The following is a 20,498-nucleotide window of genomic DNA, read 5'->3' on the forward strand; positions in this document are numbered from 1 at the left end:
ACCCACCACACTCGAATAATCAAAACCTGAAATTAAGAGAAATACTCACAAACAAGACGGCGCAAATAGTCTGTGTGGTTAGAGGGAATTCCAAAGAGTCCTCCTTCTGCAGCCTGAGCAGCACGTCCAGCAGATCCTCGTCGTCGGTGCCGGAGATGCCAACGCCAGCAGCTCGCGCGGATTTGCGCTCATCGATGATCTCTGAAATGATGCGCTGCATATGGCCACAGCTCTTCTTCATCTGGCGCTCGCCATTGCTCAGCCACCTTACCAACCTCGACGACGGGAAGAGATCGACGAGACAGAAGCCGCCCAGCAGCTTAAACGCCTTGTCCAACTCGCAGAGGTACTCGCCCTGCTGTGAGAACTTGCCGCCAAAAACCGCCCTGGTCACCACGTCGTTGCTGAGCGCCCTCACCTTCTCGCTGACGTTGATGGTGTGGCCGACCGAGGTAGCGGCCCTGATGTCGCGGAGGAGGCTGCCAACCTCCTCGGCCCTGATGCCCTCCATGCGTTTCACCTGCGTGGAGCTGAGGAGCTCCATGACGCAGACCTTGCGCATCTGGCGCAGATGGTTGCCGTAGGGGGCAAAGGCGATGCCCCTGCCGCCACTGCTGAAGATATCCAGCATCACGCCGCGCGGCCGGCCCGCGAACGCGAGGTCGTTGGTCTTCATCACCAGCGCCGCCGCTTCAGGGCTGGACACGACGACTGCGGGGACCTCGCCCAGCATGAGGTGCATCAGCTGCCCATGCCGGCGAGACAGCTGCATCAGCGCGCGGTGTGGGAGGGCACCGGCGACGTGATGGAGGCTGCCGATGATCGGCAGAGTCCATGGCCCAGGAGGCAGCTGCTTCCTGGCCGGCTTGCTCTTGCCAACCGAGAGCTTGACAAGCCAAGTCACCAGGAGCGTAAGTAGGGCTAGGAAAGACATGCTTAGCCACCCCTCCATGGCAATGCCAGGCAGCTCTGCTAGTGCACAGAGATGATAAGTTTCAGTATATGTATGCAGTGACTGCCGAGCAGTGGTGTCTTGGATTGGGCATGGATCGGGGATAAGAAGAATGACTCGACATGGCGGTCATGTTTGTACTAATATTTATACCTACTCTTGTTTTTTCTAGTAAGTACTACAACATGAATAGCTAGTTTATAAATTATATACAGGTAGGGAGAAGTGGGGTATTGATTATACATCATCGATCGATCGTGACAAATATCACAAACATCTTTTGTATCGTCATTTGAAATAAAAAATTTGGAGCAATTATTGGTCAATGATTCGTTTGAACCAATCAAAAAACATATTTGCACTGCAAGAATGGGTACTTGGCACCGGTGTCATCACATGGAGCAGTTGGCTCTCAAACTTGACCAAAGTGGTGTCTAGCTAGTGGTGGGTTGTCGGACTTTGCTACACCTACGTAATTTACATGAGTAAACTTATTAGGTACTAGCTGACTCGGCTTAATTTGGTTGGACGAAAAATTAGGCCCAGGCCCACACCGTGAAAAATCAGGGGGGGCCTGATTAGTTTAATTAGAAAGGAAATTATGTAGTATTACTTAGATAGATTAGGTAGGTCTAGCATTATTGGTGGGTTGTCTATACAACACGATTAGCACGCGGGTTGCTAGTTTATGAAGTGAGTATGCACAAGTATGGAGAAAAGTACCCCGCAAAAAAAAAGTATGGAGAAAAGTAGCCTATTAATTAAAACATAGTCGATTGGGTAAAAGTATCCGTTTCCGTACGACAAGACTCACCGGTGCGTGTTGGCACAAGGGAGCAGTTTGCCATGCCAAAAAAAAACAAAAAAAACAAGGGAGCAGTTTGCTCTTAAAAGTCACCAATGTGGAAATCATGGACTGTCGAGTATTCCCTTGTATCCATCAGGATAATAAGAATGACCCAACATAGCCAGGTATGGAGTGTTGATGTTCTTATTATAGACATGCCAAACCTGGAAAAGTTGAAAATAAGTAAGATAAAATAAAGAAATGCAGCATTAGTTTCAGACGACTAACCTCTGCATGTGCAGTTATGCACACGCACTTTCTACTGCTTCGCTATAGATAAACACAGTAGAAAAGAGATAGAGTCTGCTCCTGATAGTTGTGTTTTCCTGGATAATGCACAAGTTAAGCTAGAAAAGGGGAAAAAGAAACTGAGGAGAAAAACAGAGGTATAAAGGACGGTACCTTCCAGGAAGCATTGATGAGGACTGAAAATGCTGCTATGACACTGTGTTTTTACTTTGTGGATATAAGTCCATGCATGTGAGTGCTCATAGATCACTGTAAGCTGCTTAGCTGTCCTTCCCTATCAAAACTTGGACTGCTGATCAAGCTCAGAAAACAGTAAGCAGACTTGTCCATCTAAGCTTGTCTCGCAGCAGCCCGTGTGCGTCACCATGAGGATAACCCAATCGATGGATGGAAGCATTTATTAATTCACATCTCTTAGCAAGGAAACTTCAATCATCCTCCTACGGTGTGATCAGATACTACTGATCAAGATCCACGCAGTACGTACTTTGAATGCAAGCGGTGTCCAGGCCGATTGCACAAAAAAAAAAGTCTATAGCATGCCTCTTCCCCATCATCAATGCCCATCTTCTTTGGTGCAGTACTGTCTCCTTGCTTCGGTTGAGGTGTGGACGACAATGGGATAGGAAGAATTTACAATATTTTCGAGCTTTGTAGATAGTAACACTACTATCAGCGTCCGTCTTCCTCTTGAAGTTTCATTTATTCTCAATGGCTTGCTGATCATCGGGCAAGTCAACCAAAGTCCACACCTTGTTTTCATACATGGATCTCATCTCAGATTTCATGGCCTCAAGCCATTTCGCGGAATCTGGGCTCATCATCGCTTCTTCATAGTTCGTAGGTTCGTCATGGTCTAGTAACATGACTTCCAGAACCGGATTACCGTACCACTCTGGTGCGGAACGTACTCTGGTTGACCTACGAGGTTCGGTACTAACTTGATTGAAGTTTCATGATCATCATCATTAACTTCCTCACTAATTGATGTAGGCATCACTGGAACTGATTTCTGTGATGAACTACTTTCCAATAAGGGAGCAGGTACAATTACCTCATCAAGTTCTACTTTCCTCCCACTCACTTCTTTCGAGAGAAACTCCTTCTCTAGAAAGGATCTATTCTTAGCAACGAATATCTTGCCTTTGTATCTGTGATAGAAGGTGTACCCAACAATTTCCTTTGGGTATCCTATGAAAACGCATTACTCCGATTTGGGTTCGAGCTTATCAGATTGAAACTTTTTCATATAAGCATCACAACACCAAACTTTATGAAAGGACAGCTTAGGTTTCTAGCCAAACCATAGTTCATACGGTGTCGTCTCAACGGATTAGACGGTGCCCTATTTAACGTGAATGTAGCTGTCTCTAATGCATAACCCTAAACCAATGGTGGTAAATCGGTAAGAGACATCATAGATTGCACTATATCAAGTACGACTATGACGTTCGGACACACCATTATGCTGTGGTGTTCCAGGTGGCATGAATTTGTGAAACTATTCCACATTGTTTAAATTGAAGACCAAACTCGTAACTCAAATATTCGTCTCCACGATCAGATCGTAGAAACATTATTTTCTTGTTATGATGATTTCCACTTCACTCTGAAATTCTTTGAACTTTTCAAATGTTTCTGACTTATGTTTCATCGAGTAGATATACCCATATCTGCTCAAATCATCTCTGAAGGTCAGAAAATAACGATACCCGCCCAGAGCGTCCACACTCATCGGACCGCATACATCAGTATGTATTATTTCCAATAAGTCAGTTGCTTGCTCCATTGTTTCGGTGAACGGAGTCTTACTAATCTTGCCCATGAGGCATGGTTGGCAAGCATCAAGTGATTCCAAAAACCCATCAGCATGGAGTTTCTTCATGCGCTTTACACCTTTAATAAATTTTAGTTTAAATAAAATACAATAATACTCCCTAAATTAGTATTACTAAATATCCCACTGCCATAAGCAATTTAGCACATTTTAGAAAGTAGTTTGTATTTGTCTATTAATTTACAAGCATTTAATTAATAGTTCTACCACTATTTTATTTATTTTAGTGCATTTAACTACTTCTTAACAGTGTGTCTTCTCCACCAATATTTGTTATGTATTACTTGCTACATTTAGAACATTTTAGTTTTGGCTTTTGAAAACTTTTCTAGTTTGACTTTATTTCAAATTTGAATTTGAACGAGTTTTAAATCATCACGGGATTATCAACAGTAATCGTGGTGATGTGGCAACATTAGCAGAGGTTTACTGTAACTTGATTATCCGGGCGTCACATATTGTTTTGGACTCCTGGCTTCGTTGTTGTCCGTCACACCTCTCTGTTGTGGTTGCTCATGTTGGTGGTCTCCGTCGGCTCCAAACGGTCTTTCTCGCTCATCTGTAGTTTGCTTGGCTGTCGGTGGGGTGGTGTGTTGGTGCCCGGCACCTTTGTATCTTGCCTTCAGTGTGTGTTGTGTGTGATGGTGGTGTGTGTTTGTATCGGTCCCTCGGTTGTAACTGTTGTTGGTTGCTTTGTAATATAGTGCGAGAAACCCTTTTTCGTCAATCAATCATTTGTAGCCTCTGAGCTGGTACCTGGTGTGTGATCATCATATTCAGAGCAGGAAAGAACGACAGTTTTATCAAGGTTGCGTGCTTTTCTGTCAAAAATGAAATGCAATACCGAGGGTGTCAAAAATGAAATGAAATGCACCCCTGTAGTTCATACTCATATAATCCAGTCGACCGCCTCCGGGCTCCGAGACGTAGGGCTGTTACTTCCTCCGAGAAGGGCCTGAACTCGTAAATCTCTCGCGTATACAACTACTCCATAGCTAGGATCTTGCCTCTCCATACCTACCCCCCTTTCTACTGTCAGACTTAGAACCACGACAAGCGGAGCCCCACCGGGTGATGTCTTTGGTTGATGATTGGCACTTCCTGGCGAAACGCTCTAGGCAATTTATGAAGGGATGGGGGTGAAGGAAATATGCCCTAGAGGCAATAATAAAGTTATTATTTATTTCCTTATAATCATGATAAATGTTTATTATTCATGCTAGAATTGTATTTACCGGAAACATAATACATGTGTGAATACATAGACAAACAAAGTGTCACTAGTATGCCTCTACTTGACTAGCTCGTTAATCAAAGATGGTTATGTTTCCTAACCATGAACAATGAGTTGTTATTTGATTAACGAGGTCACATCATTAGTAGAATGATCTGATTGACATGACCCATTCCATTAGCTTAGCACCCGATCGTTTAGTATGTTGCTATTGCTTTCTTCATGACTTATACATGTTCCTATGACTATGAGATTATGCAACTCCCGTTTACCGGAGGAACACTTTGGGTACTACCAAACGTCACAACGTAACTGGGTGATTATAAAGGAGTACTACAGGTGTCTCCAATGGTCGATGTTGGGTTGGCCTATTTCAAGATTAGGATTTGTCACTCCGATTGTCGGAGAGGTATCTCTGGGCCCTCTCGGTAATACACATCACATAAGCCTTGCAAGCATTACAACTAATATGTTAGTTGTGAGATGATGTATTACGGAACGAGTAAAGAGACTTGCCGATAACGAGATTGAACTAGGTATTGGATACCGACGATCGAATCTCGGGCAAGTAACATACCGATGACAAAGGGAACAACGTATGTTGTTATGCGGTCTGACCGATAAAGATCTTCGTAGAATATGTAGGAGCCAATATGGGCATCCAGGTCCCGCTATTGGTTATTGACCGGAGACGTGTCTCGGTCATGTCTACATTGTTCTCGAACCCGTAGGGTCCGCACGCTTAAGGTTACGATGACAGTTATATTATGAGTTTATGCATTTTGATGTACCGAAGGTTGTTCGGAGTCCCGGATGTGATCACGGACATGACGAGGAGTCTCGAAATGGTCGAGACATAAAGATTGATATATTGGAAGCCTATATTTGGATATCGGAAGTGTTCCGGGTGAAATTGGGATTTTACCGGAATACCGAGAGGGTTACCGGAACCCCCCGGGAGCTATTTGGGCCATAGTGGGCCTTAGTGGAAAAGAGAAGGGGCTGCCCTAGATGGGCTGCGCGCCACCCCCTTCCCCTAGTCCTATTAGGACTAGGAGAGGTGGCCGGCCCCCTCCTCCTCTTTTCCCCTCCGAGGAATCCTAGTTGGACTAGGATTGGAGGGGGAATCCTACTCCTAGTGGGAGTAGGACTCTCCTGCGCCTCCCCCCCTTGGCCGGCCAGCCTCCCCTCCTCTCCTCCTTTATATACGGAGGCAGGGGCACCTCTAAACACACAAGTTGACACAAGTTGATCCACGTGATCGATTCCTTAGCCGTGTGCGGTGCCCCCTGCCACCATATTCCTCGATAATACTGTAGCGGAGTTTAGGCGAAGCCCTGCTGCTGTAGTTCATCAAGATCGTCACCACGCCGTCGTGCTGACGAAACTCTTCCCCGACACTTTGCTGGATCGGAGTCCGGGGATCGTCATCGAGCTGAACGTGTGCTCGAACTCGGAGGTGCCGTAGTTTCGGTGCTTGATCGGTTGGATCGTGAAGACGTACGACTACTTCCTCTACGTCGTGTCATTGCTTCCGCAGTCGGTCTGCGTTGGGTACGTAGACAACACTCTCCTCTCGTTGCTATGCATCACATGATCCTGTGTGCGCGTAGGAAATTTTTTGAAATTACTACGAAACCCAACAGTTAGCAATTGCCGCATTTTATGATTATGAAATTTGGCAGATGGATGTCAAAACTGCATTCCTGAATGGATTTCTGGAAGAAGAGTTGTATATGATGCAACCAGAAGGTTTTGTCGATCCAAAGGAAGCTAACAAAGTGTGCAAGCTCCAGCGATCCATTTATGGACTGGTGCAAGCCTCTCGGAGTTGGAATAAACGTTTTGATAGTGTGATCAAAGCATTTGGTTTTATACAGACTTTCGGAGAAGCCTGTATTTACAAGAAAGTGAGTGGGAGCTCTGTAGCATTTCTGATATTATATGTGGATGACATATTACTCATTGGAAATGATATAGAATTTCTGGATAGCATAAAGGGATACTTGAATAAAAGTTTTTCAATGAAAGACCTCGGTGAAGCTGCTTACATATTAGGCATTAAGATCTATAGAGATAGATCAAGACACTTAATTGGACTTTCACAAAGCACATACCTTGACAAGATTTTGAAGAAATTCAAAATGGATCAAGCAAAGAAAGGATTCTTGCCTGTATTACAAGGTGTGAAATTGAGTAAGACTCAATGCCCGACCACTGCAGAAGATAGAGAGAATATGAAAGATGTTCCCTATGCATCAGCCATAGGCTCTATCATGTATGCAATGCTGTGTACCAGACCTGATGTGTGCCTTGCTATAAGTTTAGCAGGGAGGTACCAAAGTAATCCAGGAGTGGATCACTGGACAGCGGTCAAGAACATCCTGAAATACCTGAAAAGGACTAAGGATATGTTTCTCGTATATGGAGGTGACAAAGAGCTCATCGTAAAAGGTTACGTTGATGCAAGCTTTGACACTGATCCGGACGATTCTAAATCGCAAACCGGATACGTGTTTACATTAAACGGTGGAGCTGTCAGTTGGTGCAGTTCTAAACAAAGCGTCGTAGCGGGATCTACATGTGAAGCGGAATACATAGCTGCTTCGGAAGCAACAAATGAAGGAGTCTGGATGAAGGAGTTCATATCCGATCTAGGTGTCATACCTAGTGCATCGGGTCCAATGAAAATCTTTTGTGACAATACTGGTGCAATTGCCTTGGCAAAGGAATCCAGATTTCACAAAAGGACCAAACACATCAAGATACGCTTCAACTCCATCTGGGATCTAGTCCAGGTGGGAGACATAGAGATTTGCAAGATACATACGGATCTGAATGTTGCAGACCCGTTGACTAAGCCTCTTCCACGAGCAAAACATGATCAGCACCAAAGCTCCATGGGTGTTAGAATCATTACAGTGTAATCTAGATTATTGACTCTAGTGCAAGTGGGAGACTGAAGGAAATATGCCCTAGAGGCAATAATAAAGTTATTATTTATTTCCTTATAATCATGATAAATGTTTATTATTCATGCTAGAATTGTATTTACCGGAAACATAATACATGTGTGAATACATAGACAAACAAAGTGTCACTAGTATGCCTCTACTTGACTAGCTCGTTAATCAAAGATGGTTATGTTTCCTAACCATGAACAATGAGTTGTTATTTGATTAACGAGGTCACATCATTAGTAGAATGATCTGATTGACATGACCCATTCCATTAGCTTAGCACCCGATCGTTTAGTATGTTGCTATTGCTTTCTTCATGACTTATACATGTTCCTATGACTATGAGATTATGCAACTCCCGTTTACCGGAGGAACACTTTGGGTACTACCAAACGGCACAACGTAACTGGGTGATGATAAAGGAGTACTACAGGTGTCTCCAATGGTCGATGTTGGGTTGGCGTATTTCGAGATTAGGATTTGTCACTCCGATTGTCGGAGAAGTATCTCTGGGCCCTCTCGGTAATACACATCACATAAGCCTTGCAAGCATTACAACTAATATGTTAGTTGTGAGATGATGTATTACGGAACGAGTAAAGAGACTTGCCAGTAACGAGATTGAACTAGGTATTGGATACCGACGATCGAATCTCGGGCAAGTAACATACCGATGACAAAGGGAACAACGTATGTTGTTATGCGGTCTGACCGATAAAGATCTTCGTAGAATATGTAGGAGCCAATATGGGCATCCAGGTCCCGCTATTGGTTATTGACCGGAGACGTGTCTCGGTCATGTCTACATTGTTCTCGAACCCGTAGGGTCCGCACGCTTAAGGTTACGATGACAGTTATATTATGAGTTTATGCATTTTGATGTACCGAAGGTTGTTCGGAGTCCCGAATGTGATCACGGACATGACGAGGAGTCTCGAAATGGTTGAGACGTAAATATTGATATATTGGAAGCCTATATTTGGATATCGGAAGTGTTCCGGGTGAAATCGGGATTTTACCGGAATACCGGGAGGGTTACCGGAACCCCCCGGGAACCATATGGGCCATCATGGGCCTTAGTGGAAAGGAGAAAGGGGCAGCCCAAGGGGGCTGCGCGCCTCCCCCCTTCCCCTAGTCCTATTAGGACTAGGAGAGGTGGCCGGCCACCCCTCTCCCTCTTTCCCCCTTGGGAATCCTAGTTGGAATAGGATTGGGGGGGGAGTCCTACTCCCGGTAGGAGTAGGACTCCTCCTGCGCCTCTCCCTCTTGGCCGGCGCCCCCTCCCCCTTTGGCTCCTTTATATACGGAGGTAGGGGCACCTCTAAACACACAAGTTGACACAAGTTGATCCACGTGATCGATTCCTTAGCCGTGTGCGGTGCCCCCTGCCATCATATTCCTCGATAATACTGTAGCGGAGTTTGGGCGAAGCCCTGCTTCTGTAGTTCATCAAGATCGTCACCACGCCGTCGTGCTGACGAAACTCTTCTCCGACACTTTGCTGGATCGGAGTCCGGGGATCGTCATCGAGCTGAACGTGTGCTCGAACTCGGAGGTGCCGTAGTTTCGGTGCTTGATCGGTTGGATCGAGAAGACGTACAACTACTTCCTCTACGTCGTGTCATCGCTTCCGCAGTCGGTTTGCGTTGGGTACGTAGACAATACTCTCCCCTCGTTGCTATGCATCACATGATCCTGTGTGTGCGTAGGAAATTTTTTGAAATTACTACGAAACCCAACAGTGGTATCAGAGCCTAGGTTATTTATGTTGATGTTATATGCACGAGTAGAACACAAGTGAGTTGTGGACGATACAAGTCATACTACCTACCAGCATGTCATACTTTGGTTCGGCAGTATTGTTGGACGAGACGACCCAGACCAACCTTACGCGTACGCTTACGCGAGACCGGTTCCCTCGACGTGCTTTGCACAGAGATGGCTTGCGGGCGACTGTCTCTCCAACTTTAGTTGAACCAAGTATGGCTACGCCCGGTCCTTGCGAAGGTTAAAACGGAGTCTATTTGACAAACTATCGTTGTGGTTTTGATGCGTAGGTGAGATTGGTTCTTACTTAAGCCCGTAGCAGCCACGTAAAACAAGCAACCACAAAGTAGAGGACGTCTAACTTGTTTTTGCAGGGCATGTTGTGATGTGATATGGTCAAAGCATGATGCTGAATTTTATTGTATGAGATGATCATGTTTTGTAACCGAGTTATCGGCAACTGGCAGGAGCCATATGGTTGTCGCTTTATTGTATGCGATGCAATCGCGATGTAATGCTTTACTTTATTACTAAACGGTAGTGATAGTCGTGGAAGCATAAGATTGGCGAGACGACAACGATGCTACGATGGAGATCAAGGTGTCGCGCCGGTGACGATGGTTATCATGAAGGTGCTTCGGAGATGGAGATCACAAGCACAAGATGATGATGACCATATCATATCACTTATATTGATTGCATGTGATGTTTATCTTTTTATGCATCTTATCTTGCTTTGATTGACGGTAGCATTATAAGATGATCTCTCACTAAATTATCAAGAAGTGTTCTCCCTGAGTATGCACCGTTGCCAAAGTTCGTCGTGCCCAGACACCACGTGATGATCGGGTGTGATAAGCTCTACGTCCATCTACAACGGGTGCAAGCCAGTTTTGCACACGCAGAATACTCAGGTTAAACTTGACGAGCCTAGCATATGCAGATATGGCCTCGGAACACGGAGACCGAAAGGTCGAGCGTGAATCATATAGTAGATATGATCAACATAACGATGTTCACCATTGAAAACTACTCCATCTCACGTGATGATCGGTCATGGTTTAGTTGATTTGGATCACGTAATCACTTAGAAGATTAGAGGGATGTCTATCTAAGTGGGAGTTCTTAAGTAATATGATTAATTGAACTTAAATTTATCATGAACTTAGTACCTGATAGTATCTTGCTTGTTTATGTTGATTGTAGATAGATGGCTCATGCTGTTGTTCCGTTGAATTTTAATGCGTTCCTTGAGAAAGCAAAGTTGAAAGATGATGGTAGCAATTACACGGACTGGGTCCGTAACTTGAGGATTATCCTCATTGCTGCACAGAAAAATTACGTCCTGGAAGCACCGCTGGGTGCCAGGCCTGCTGCTGGAGCAACACCAGATGTTATGAACGTCTGGCAGAGCAAAGCTGATGACTACTCGATAGTTCAGTGTGCCATGCTTTACGGCTTAGAATCGGGACTTCAACGATGTTTTGAACGTCATGGAGCATATGAGATGTTCCAGGAGTTGAAGTTAATATTTCAAGCAAATGCCCGAATTGAGAGATATGAAGTCTCCAATAAGTTCTATAGCTGCAAGATGGAGGAGAACAGTTCTGTCAGTGAGCATATACTCAAAATGTCTGGGTATAATAATCACTTGATTCAATTGGGAGTTAATCTTCCGGATGATTGCGTCATTGACAGAATTCTCCAATCACTGCCACCAACCTACAAGAGCTTCGTGATGAACTATAATATGCAAGGGATGAACAAGACTATTCCCGAGCTCTTCGCAATGCTGAAAGCTGCGGAGGTAGAAATCAAGAAGGAGCATCAAGTGTTGATGGTTAACAAGACCACTAGTTTCAAGAAAAAGGGCAAAGGGAAGAAAAAGGGGAACTTCAAGAAGAACGGCAAGCAAGTTGCTGCTCAAGAGAAGAAACCCAAGTCTGGACCTAAGCCTGAAACTAAGTGCTTCTACTGCAAGCAGATTGGTCACTGGAAGTGGAACTGCCCCAAGTATTTGGCGGATAAGAAGGATGGCAAGGTGAACAAAGGTATATGTGATATACATGTTATTGATGTGTACCTTACTAGAGCTCGCAGTAGCACCTGGGTATTTGATACTGGTTCTGTTGCTAATATTTGCAACTCAAAACAGGGACTACAGAATAAGCGGGCACTGGCAAAGGACGAGGTGACGATGCGTGTGGGAAACGGTTCCAAAGTCGATGTGATCGCAGTCGGCACGCTACCTCTACATCTACCTTCGGGATTAATATTAGACCTAAATAATTGTTATTTGGTGCCAGCGTTGAGCATGAACATTATATCTGGATCTTGTTTAATGCGAGACGGTTATTCATTTAAATCAGAGAATAATGGTTGTTCTATTTATATGAGTAATATCTTTTATGGTCATGCACCCTTGAAGAGTGGTCTATTCTTATTGAATCTCGATAGTAGTAATACACATATTCATAATGTTGAAGCCAAAAGATGCAGAGTTGATAACGAAAGTGCAACTTATTTGTGGCACTGTCGTTTAGGTCATATCGGTATAAAGCGCATGAAGAAACTCCATGCTGATGGACTTTTGGAACCACTTGATTATGAATCACTTGGTACTTGCGAACCGTGCCTTATGGGCAAGATGACTAAAACACCATTCTCCGGTACTATGGAGAGAGCAACAGATTTGTTGGAAATCATACATACCGATGTATGTGGCCCGATGAATATTGAGGCTCGTGGCGGATATCGTTATTTTCTCACCTTCACAGATGATTTAAGCAGATATGGGTATATCTACTTAATGAAACATAAGTCTGAAACATTTGAAAAGTTCAAAGAATTTCAGAGTGAAGTTGAAAATCATCGTAACAAGAAAATAAAGTTTCTATGATCTGATCGTGGAGGAGAATATTTGAGTTACGAGTTTGGTATACATTTGAAAAACTGTGGAATAGTTTCGCAACTCACGCCACCCGGAACACCACAGCGTAATGGTGTGTCTGAACGTCGTAATCGTACTTTACTAGATATGGTGCGATCTATGATGTCTCTTACTGATTTACCGCTATCTTTTTGGGGATATGCTTTAGAGACGGACGCATTCACGTTAAATAGGGCACCATCAAAATCCGTTGAGACGACGCCTTATGAACTGTGGTTTGGCAAGAAACCAAAGTTGTCGTTTCTTAAAGTTTGGGGCTGCGATGCTTATGTGAAAAAGCTTCAACCTGATAAGCTCGAACCCAAATCGGAGAAATGTGTCTTCATATGATACCCAAAGGAAACTGTTGGGTACACCTTCTATCACAGATCCGAAGGCAAGACATTCGTTGCTAAGAATGGATCATTTCTAGAGAAGGAGTTTCTCTCGAAAGAAGTGAGTGGGAGGAAAGTAGAACTTGACGAGGTAACTGTACCTGCTCCCTTACTGGAAAGTAGTTCATCACAGAAAACTGTTTCAGTGACACCTACACCAGTTAGTGAGGAAGCCAATGATAATGATCATGAAACTTCAGATCAAGATACTGCTGAACCTCGTAAATCAACCAGAGTAAGATCCGCACCAGAGTGGTACGGTAATCCTGTTCTGGAGGTCATGCTACTAGATCATGATGAACCTACGAACTATGAAGAAGCGATGGTGAGCCCAGATTCCGCAAAGTGGCTTGAAGCCATGAAATCTGAGATGGGATCCATGTATGAGAACAAAGTATGGACTTTGGTTGACTTGCCCGATGATCGGCAAGCAATTGAGAATAAATGGATCTTTAATAAGAAGACTGACGCTGATGGTAATGTTACTGTCTACAAAGCTCGACTTGTCGCAAAAGGTTTTCGGCAAGTTCAAGGAATTGACTACGATGAGACCTTCTCACCCGTAGCGATGCTTAAGTCCGTCCGAATCATGTTAGCAATTGCCGCATTTTATGATTATGAAATTTGGCAAATGGACATCAAAACTGCATTCCTGAATGGATTTCTGGAAGAAGAGTTGTATATGATGCAACCAGAAGGTTTTGTCGATCCAAAGGGAGCTAACAAAGTGTGCAAGCTCCAGCGATCCATTTATGGACTGGTGCAAGCCTCTCGGAGTTGGAATAAACGTTTTGATAGTGTGATCAAAGCATTTGGTTTTATACAGACTTTCGGAGAAGCCTGTATTTACAAGAAAGTGAGTGGGAGCTCTGTAGCATTTCTGATATTATATGTGGATGACATATTACTGATTGGAAATGATATAGAATTTCTGGATAGCATAAAGGGATACTTGAATAAAAGTTTTTCAATGAAAGACCTCGGTGAAGCTGCTTACATATTAGGCATTAAGATCTATAGAGATAGATCAAAACGCTTAATTGGACTTTCACAAAGCACATACCTTGACAAAATTTTGAAGAAGTTCAAAATGGATCAAGCAAAGAAAGGGTTCTTGCCTGTGTTACAAGGTGTGAAATTGAGTAAGACTCAATGCCCGACCAATGCAGAAGATAGAGAGAATATGAAAGATGTTCCCTATGCATCAGCCATAGGCTCTATCATGTATGCAATGCTGTGTACCAGACCTGATGTGTGCCTTGCTATAAGTTTAGCAGGGAGGTACCAAAGTAATCCAGGAGTGGATCACTGGACAGCGGTCAAGAACATCCTGAAATACCTGAAAAGGACTAAGGATATGTTTCTCGTATATGGAGGTGACAAAGAGCTCATCGTAAAAGGTTACGTTGATGCAAGCTTTGACACTGATCCGGACGATTCTAAATCGCAAACCGGATACGTGTTTACATTAAACGGTGGAGCTGTCAGTTGGTGCAGTTCTAAACAAAGCGTCGTAGCGGGATCTACATGTGAAGCGGAATACATAGCTGCTTCGGAAGCAACAAATGAAGGAGTCTGGATGAAGGAGTTCATATCCGATCTAGGTGTCATACCTAGTGCATCGGGTCCAATGAAAATCTTTTGTGACAATACTGGTGCAATTGCCTTGGCAAAGGAATCCAGATTTCACAAAAGGACCAAACACATCAAGATACGCTTCAACTCCATCTGGGATCTAGTCCAGGTGGGAGACATAGAGATTTGCAAGATACATACGGATCTGAATGTTGCAGACCCGTTGACTAAGCCTCTTCCACGAGCAAAACATGATCAGCACCAAAGCTCCATGGGTGTTAGAATCATTACAGTGTAATCTAGATTATTGACTCTAGTGCAAGTGGGAGACTGAAGGAAATATGCCCTAGAGGCAATAATAAAGTTATTATTTATTTCCTTATAATCATGATAAATGTTTATTATTCATGCTAGAATTGTATTTACCGGAAACATAATACATGTGTGAATACATAGACAAACAAAGTGTCACTAGTATGCCTCTACTTGACTAGCTCGTTAATCAAAGATGGTTATGTTTCCTAACCATGAACAATGAGTTGTTATTTGATTAACGAGGTCACATCATTAGCAGAATGATCTGATTGACATGACCTATTTCATTAGCTTAGCACCCGATCGTTTAGTATGTTGCTATTGCTTTCTTCATGACTTATACATGTTCCTATGACTATGAGATTATGCAACTCCCGTTTACCGGAGGAACACTTTGGGTACTACCAAACATCACAACGTAACTGGGTGATTATAAAGGAGTACTACAGGTGTCTCCAATGGTCGATGTTGGGTTGGCGTATTTCGAGATTAGGATTTGTCACTCCGATTGTCGGAGAGGTATCTCTGGGCCCTCTCGGTAATACACATCACATAAGCCTTGCAAGCATTACAACTAATATGTTAGTTGTGAGATGATGTATTACGGAACGAGTAAAGAGACTTGCCAGTAACGAGATTGAACTAGGTATTGGATACCGACGATCGAATCTCGGGCAAGTAACATACCGATGACAAAGGGAACAACGTATGTTGTTATGCGGTCTGACCGATAAAGATCTTCGTAGAATATGTAGGAGCCAATATGGGAATTCAGGTCCCGCTATTGGTTATTGACCGGAGACGTGTCTCGGTCATGTCTACATTGTTCTCGAACCCGTAGGGTCCGCACGCTTAAGGTTACGATGACAGTTATATTATGAGTTTATGCATTTTGATGTACCGAAGGTTGTTCGGAGTCCCGGATGTGATCACGGACATGACGAGGAGTCTCGAAATGGTCGAGACGTAAAGATTGATATATTGGAAGCCTATATTTGGATATCGGAAGTGTTCCGGGTGAAATCGGGATTTTACCGGAATACCGGGAGGGTTACCGGAACCCCCCGGGAACCATATGGGCCATCATGGGCCTTAGTGGAAAGGAGAAAGGGGCAGCCCAAGGCGGCTGCGCGCCTCCCCCCTTCCCCTAGTCCTATTAGGACTAGGAGAGGTGGCCGGCCACCCCTCTCCCTCTTTCCCCCTTGGGAATCCTAGTTGGAATAGGATTGGGGGGGGGGGGAGTCCTACTCCCGGTAGGAGTAGGACTCCTCCTGCGCCTCTCCCTCTTGGCCGGCGCCCCCTCCCCCCTTGGCTCCTTTATATACGGAGGTAGGGGCACCTCTAAACACACAAGTTGACACAAGTTGATCCACGTGATCGATTCCTTAGCCGTGTGCGGTGCCCCCTGCCACCATATTCCTCGATAATACTGTAGCGGAGTTTAGGCGAAGCCCTGCTGCTGTAGTTCATCAAGATCGTCACCACGCCGTCGTGCTGACGAAACTCTTCTCCGACACTTTGCTGGATCGGAGTCCGGGGATCGTCATCGAGCTGAACGTGTGCTCGAACTCGGAGGTGCCGTAGTTTCGGTGCTTGATCGGTTGGATCGAGAAGACGTACAACTACTTCCTCTACGTCGTGTCATCGCTTCCGCAGTCGGTCTGCGTTGGGTACGTAGACAATACTCTCCCCTCGTTGCTATGCATCACATGATCCTGTGTGTGCGTAGGAAAATTTTTGAAATTACTACGAAACCCAACAGGGGGGCCAATATCGGTCGGGACATGAAGCTCCGGAAGGGCGCCCTCCTCCTAGAGATTCAGTACCTGGATATTAGGGCCGACTCGGCCGGCATCTCACCGGAGAATTGGGCCCTCCGGTATAGTTTAGACGATGAACTTTTGGAGATCTACCGGAAGGAGGAATACTAGCGCCAATGGGGATCCTTTAATTGGGCCTCTTTGGTGATGCCAACACGGCCTACTTTTAGGTTATCGCGAATGGCCGTCGACATAGGTGCACCATCCCGCTTCTTTGGGATGGGGATCGGCTGTTGCAGGACCCCGCGGAAATCTGGGATCACATAGACGGATTCTACAACAATCTATTTGCCGGCCACCCCCGGTCGGGGATCGCCCTCGCGGAGTCCATTTGGGACGAAGGGAAAAGGGTCACGGAATCTAAGAATATGGCGTTGCTCGCTGCGTTTGAGGAGGCCGAGGTGGAAGCGATCATTAAGGGCATGAATCCCGCATCGGCCCCTGGGCCTGATGGTCTTCCGGTGCGCTTCTTCCAGACCTTCTGGTCCTCCATTAAGGAGGATTTTATGTGACTCTTCCATGAGCTGGCTCAGGGTGTTTTGGACCTCTCGCGGCTGAACTACGGGATCGTCACCCTCATCCCGAAGGTGCAGGGAGTGTCAGATATTCAGCAGTTCTGGCCAATCACGGTCATCAATGTGATTTTCCGGATTATGGCCAAGGGGTACGGCAGTAGGGAGGCCCTTATAGCCCCGCGAATCACCCATCCAAATCAGACGACCTTCATCAAAGGTCGCCTAATTCTCGATGGGATTCTTGTCCTTCATGAGGATATTCATGAGGTCAAGTCTAGGCGCCTGCGTGCAGTATTATTCAAGATCGACTTCCACAAGGCGCATGACACGGTCCATTGGTTCTTCCTTCGGGAGGTGTTATACAGGAAGGGTTTTGACCTGCGTTGGATCAAAGGGTGATGCAATTGGTTATGAGTGGTCGGACGGCCATTAACATCAATGGCGAGGTCGGACCCTATTTGCCCACGAAACAGGGTGTCTGGCAGGGGGACCCATTTTCCCTCTTCGTATTCAACCTCGTAGTGGATGCTCTAGCCGCTATACTGGATAAGGCCAAAGGGGCTGGCCACATTAGGGGGATTTGCCCACACCTCCTAGGGGAGGGCGGGCTGACCCACCTCCCGTACGCGGATGACACGATCCTAATGGTTGAAGGATCGGACGAGGACATCGCCCACCTTAAATTCCCGCTCCTTTGCTTCCAGGAGATGTCCGGGCTTACCATTAACTTCAACAAGAGTGAGGTTATGGTCACGGACTAGCATTGCTAACCGACTTAATTGCCGGTTAGGGACCTTCCCGACGACCTATCTAGGCATGCCCATTAGTGACAACCGCATCCAGGAGAAAGACTTGAGGTCGTACGTGGCAAAGGTCCAACACCGGGTGGAACCATGGCAGGGACGCTGGTTATCTAAAGCGGCTAGGGTGGTCCTGATTAACTCGTCGATGATTAGCCTGCTAATGTACCTGATGGGATTCTATAGTCTTAATGAATCCCTCCATCAGGAGGTGGCCAAGTACCAATCCAAGTTCTTCTGGGCAGGGAAAGGTGATAAGCAAAAATACCGTATGGTGAAGTAGACGGAGATCGGCAAGCCCAAGGACCAGGGGGGTCTTGGTATCATCTCATCCAAAAAGATGAATATTGCCCTTCTAGCTAAATGGCTATGGAGGACTGCCTCTGGTGAGGGTGGCCTATGGCTCGACATTATTCGAGCTAAATACCTGCGGGGCCAACCCCTAGCGTTTGCGCAAAGAGCCGGCGGATCACAGTTTTGGCAAACGATTGTGCAGTTGATGCCAGTGCTTTGGATCGGATCGTCAATGGAGGTGGGCCGAGGCACCGCCACCCTATTCTGGTTGGACCGGTGGTGCGGCCCCCTGTCGTTCGCTTCCCGCTTCCAGGTCCTCGTCAATATCTGCGCCGACAAGTGTTTGCCGGTGGCGTTAGCCTTGTCGAACCTCACGCATATCGCCTTTAGAAGGACTTCCGGTCCTAGCGAGCTGAATATGTGGGAGGACCTCGTAGCATGCATTGCTCTCCACTCCCCACCCGAGGAGGAGGACGTAGTCCATTGGCACCTCAAGCCCAGTGGGCGGTTCTCAGCAAAATCGCTATACCACGTGATTATGCCAACTCCGGGACCAATAGGATTGAACCTCCTTTGGGAGATTAAGCTGCCATCAAAGATTAGGATCTTCCTTTGGCAATTAGCGCGCGGACGAGTCCCATCCGGTACGGAGGTGCTGAAGCATGTAACGGTCCATCCGACGGGATGTGTCCTTTGTGGTTGACCCCGGAGGACTCTAACCACATATTCTTCGTATGCCCGGCGGCGAGATTCCTTTGGGCTTGCTTTAGGGAGGTTGCAGGTGGCAGATGGTGCCATACCAACCTCCCCGATATGTTTAGGGAGGTGCTTGAGCCCATCCATGCGGCTGGGCGGCCGGCCCTTTGGGTGGCCATTGGTGCCCTCCTTTGGACACTTTGGAATATCCGTAATAAGCTTGTGATTGAGCATGTTATTCCTCTTCGTGCGACTGATGCAGTATACAAACTCTGTGGTTTTCTTAAGCTATGGCCGCCGCTTACTTGGCGCTAGGATTGGGTCTTCATCGACCGGGCCATCGCTTCGCTCCGGTCCATCGCCGCCCGCCTGTCTGCACCGCCGCTCCCCCCTCCGCCCCCGGAGCCGGATTAGTGTAGCTGTCTTTTGGCTTCTTTTTTGGGGATTATTGTGCTGCTCCCCAGCTAGACTTCTGGTGTGCTTATTGTACTCTGATGTGTGTGCGCGCGTTGAACCTTGTTGCTACATGTGTGCTTTGGTCCAGGCTTTATAATATAAAGCGGGGGAACCCTATTTCTTCTCATGCATGGCCAAGTTGATGTACACACTCGGGATAAGATGGGCCATGCTGCTGTCTGTCTCAAATTCAGGTGAGGGGGTTTTCACGACATCCCACCGAGCCATGCACTCCCAGGCCACTTCGCTCGGTGGTATATCTCAACTGCAGTTCCTTAGAGCATCTCCAGCCGTTGGCCCCCCAGAAGGCGTGTAAAATCGCCGCCTGGGGGCGAGCCGACGCTAAACTCGGCGTGGGGTCTTTTGGGTTCCTAGCTGCCGGCCCCAGGGTCGCCCCAGAAGGCGGGTTTTTTTAAAATAAAAGGAATTCGGCTAAAGTTCGGCAAACTGGACAAATATTCGGCTAAAGTTCGGCCAACATGACATTACATAACAAAGTTTTTAAGAAAACGACCGCAACTACAACTACGGGTCGAAGAACGCGCTGAGCATGGCGAAGTCGCCTACATTGCCGCCATCCTCACCGTCATCCTCGTTGGCCTTCTCCTCCTTGACGAGGCCGCCTCTGCTGGACCCCTGCCCGGCGTCGCCCTGGCGGACCGGCAGCAGCCTTGCCATGGATTTCTCCTCGGGAAACCGAGGCGTTCTGAGGACGACGAGGCGAGTGTCGCTGACTCGACGGGCCCGCAGCTCTTTCACACCAAAATCGCTCGCCCCGGCGCCCCTCGGGCGACCCCAGCGCGCCGGGTTCGGCCTAGGTCCGCCGGCGCCAGTTTCGGCCCAACCCGGCGAAAAAC

At 46.3% G+C, this 20,498-nt stretch overlaps 1 protein-coding gene across 1 annotated transcript in view; it reads right to left on the minus strand.

The window, feature by feature from the left end:
* Positions 1-1,049, minus strand: part of LOC119316271 (zealexin A1 synthase-like) — a 4,744-nt gene extending 3,695 nt beyond the window's left edge. The window contains exon 1 of the mRNA XM_037590581.1: positions 50-1,049. Within this exon, the coding sequence (XP_037446478.1) occupies positions 50-952 (903 nt within the window). The 5' untranslated portion in view covers positions 953-1,049. The remainder of the gene's footprint in view (positions 1-49) is intronic.
* Positions 1,050-20,498: the final 19,449 nt, after the last annotated feature.

This window comes from Triticum dicoccoides, chromosome 1B (assembly GCF_002162155.2).
Source record: "Triticum dicoccoides isolate Atlit2015 ecotype Zavitan chromosome 1B, WEW_v2.0, whole genome shotgun sequence".
Taxonomy (NCBI): domain Eukaryota; kingdom Viridiplantae; phylum Streptophyta; class Magnoliopsida; order Poales; family Poaceae; genus Triticum; species Triticum dicoccoides.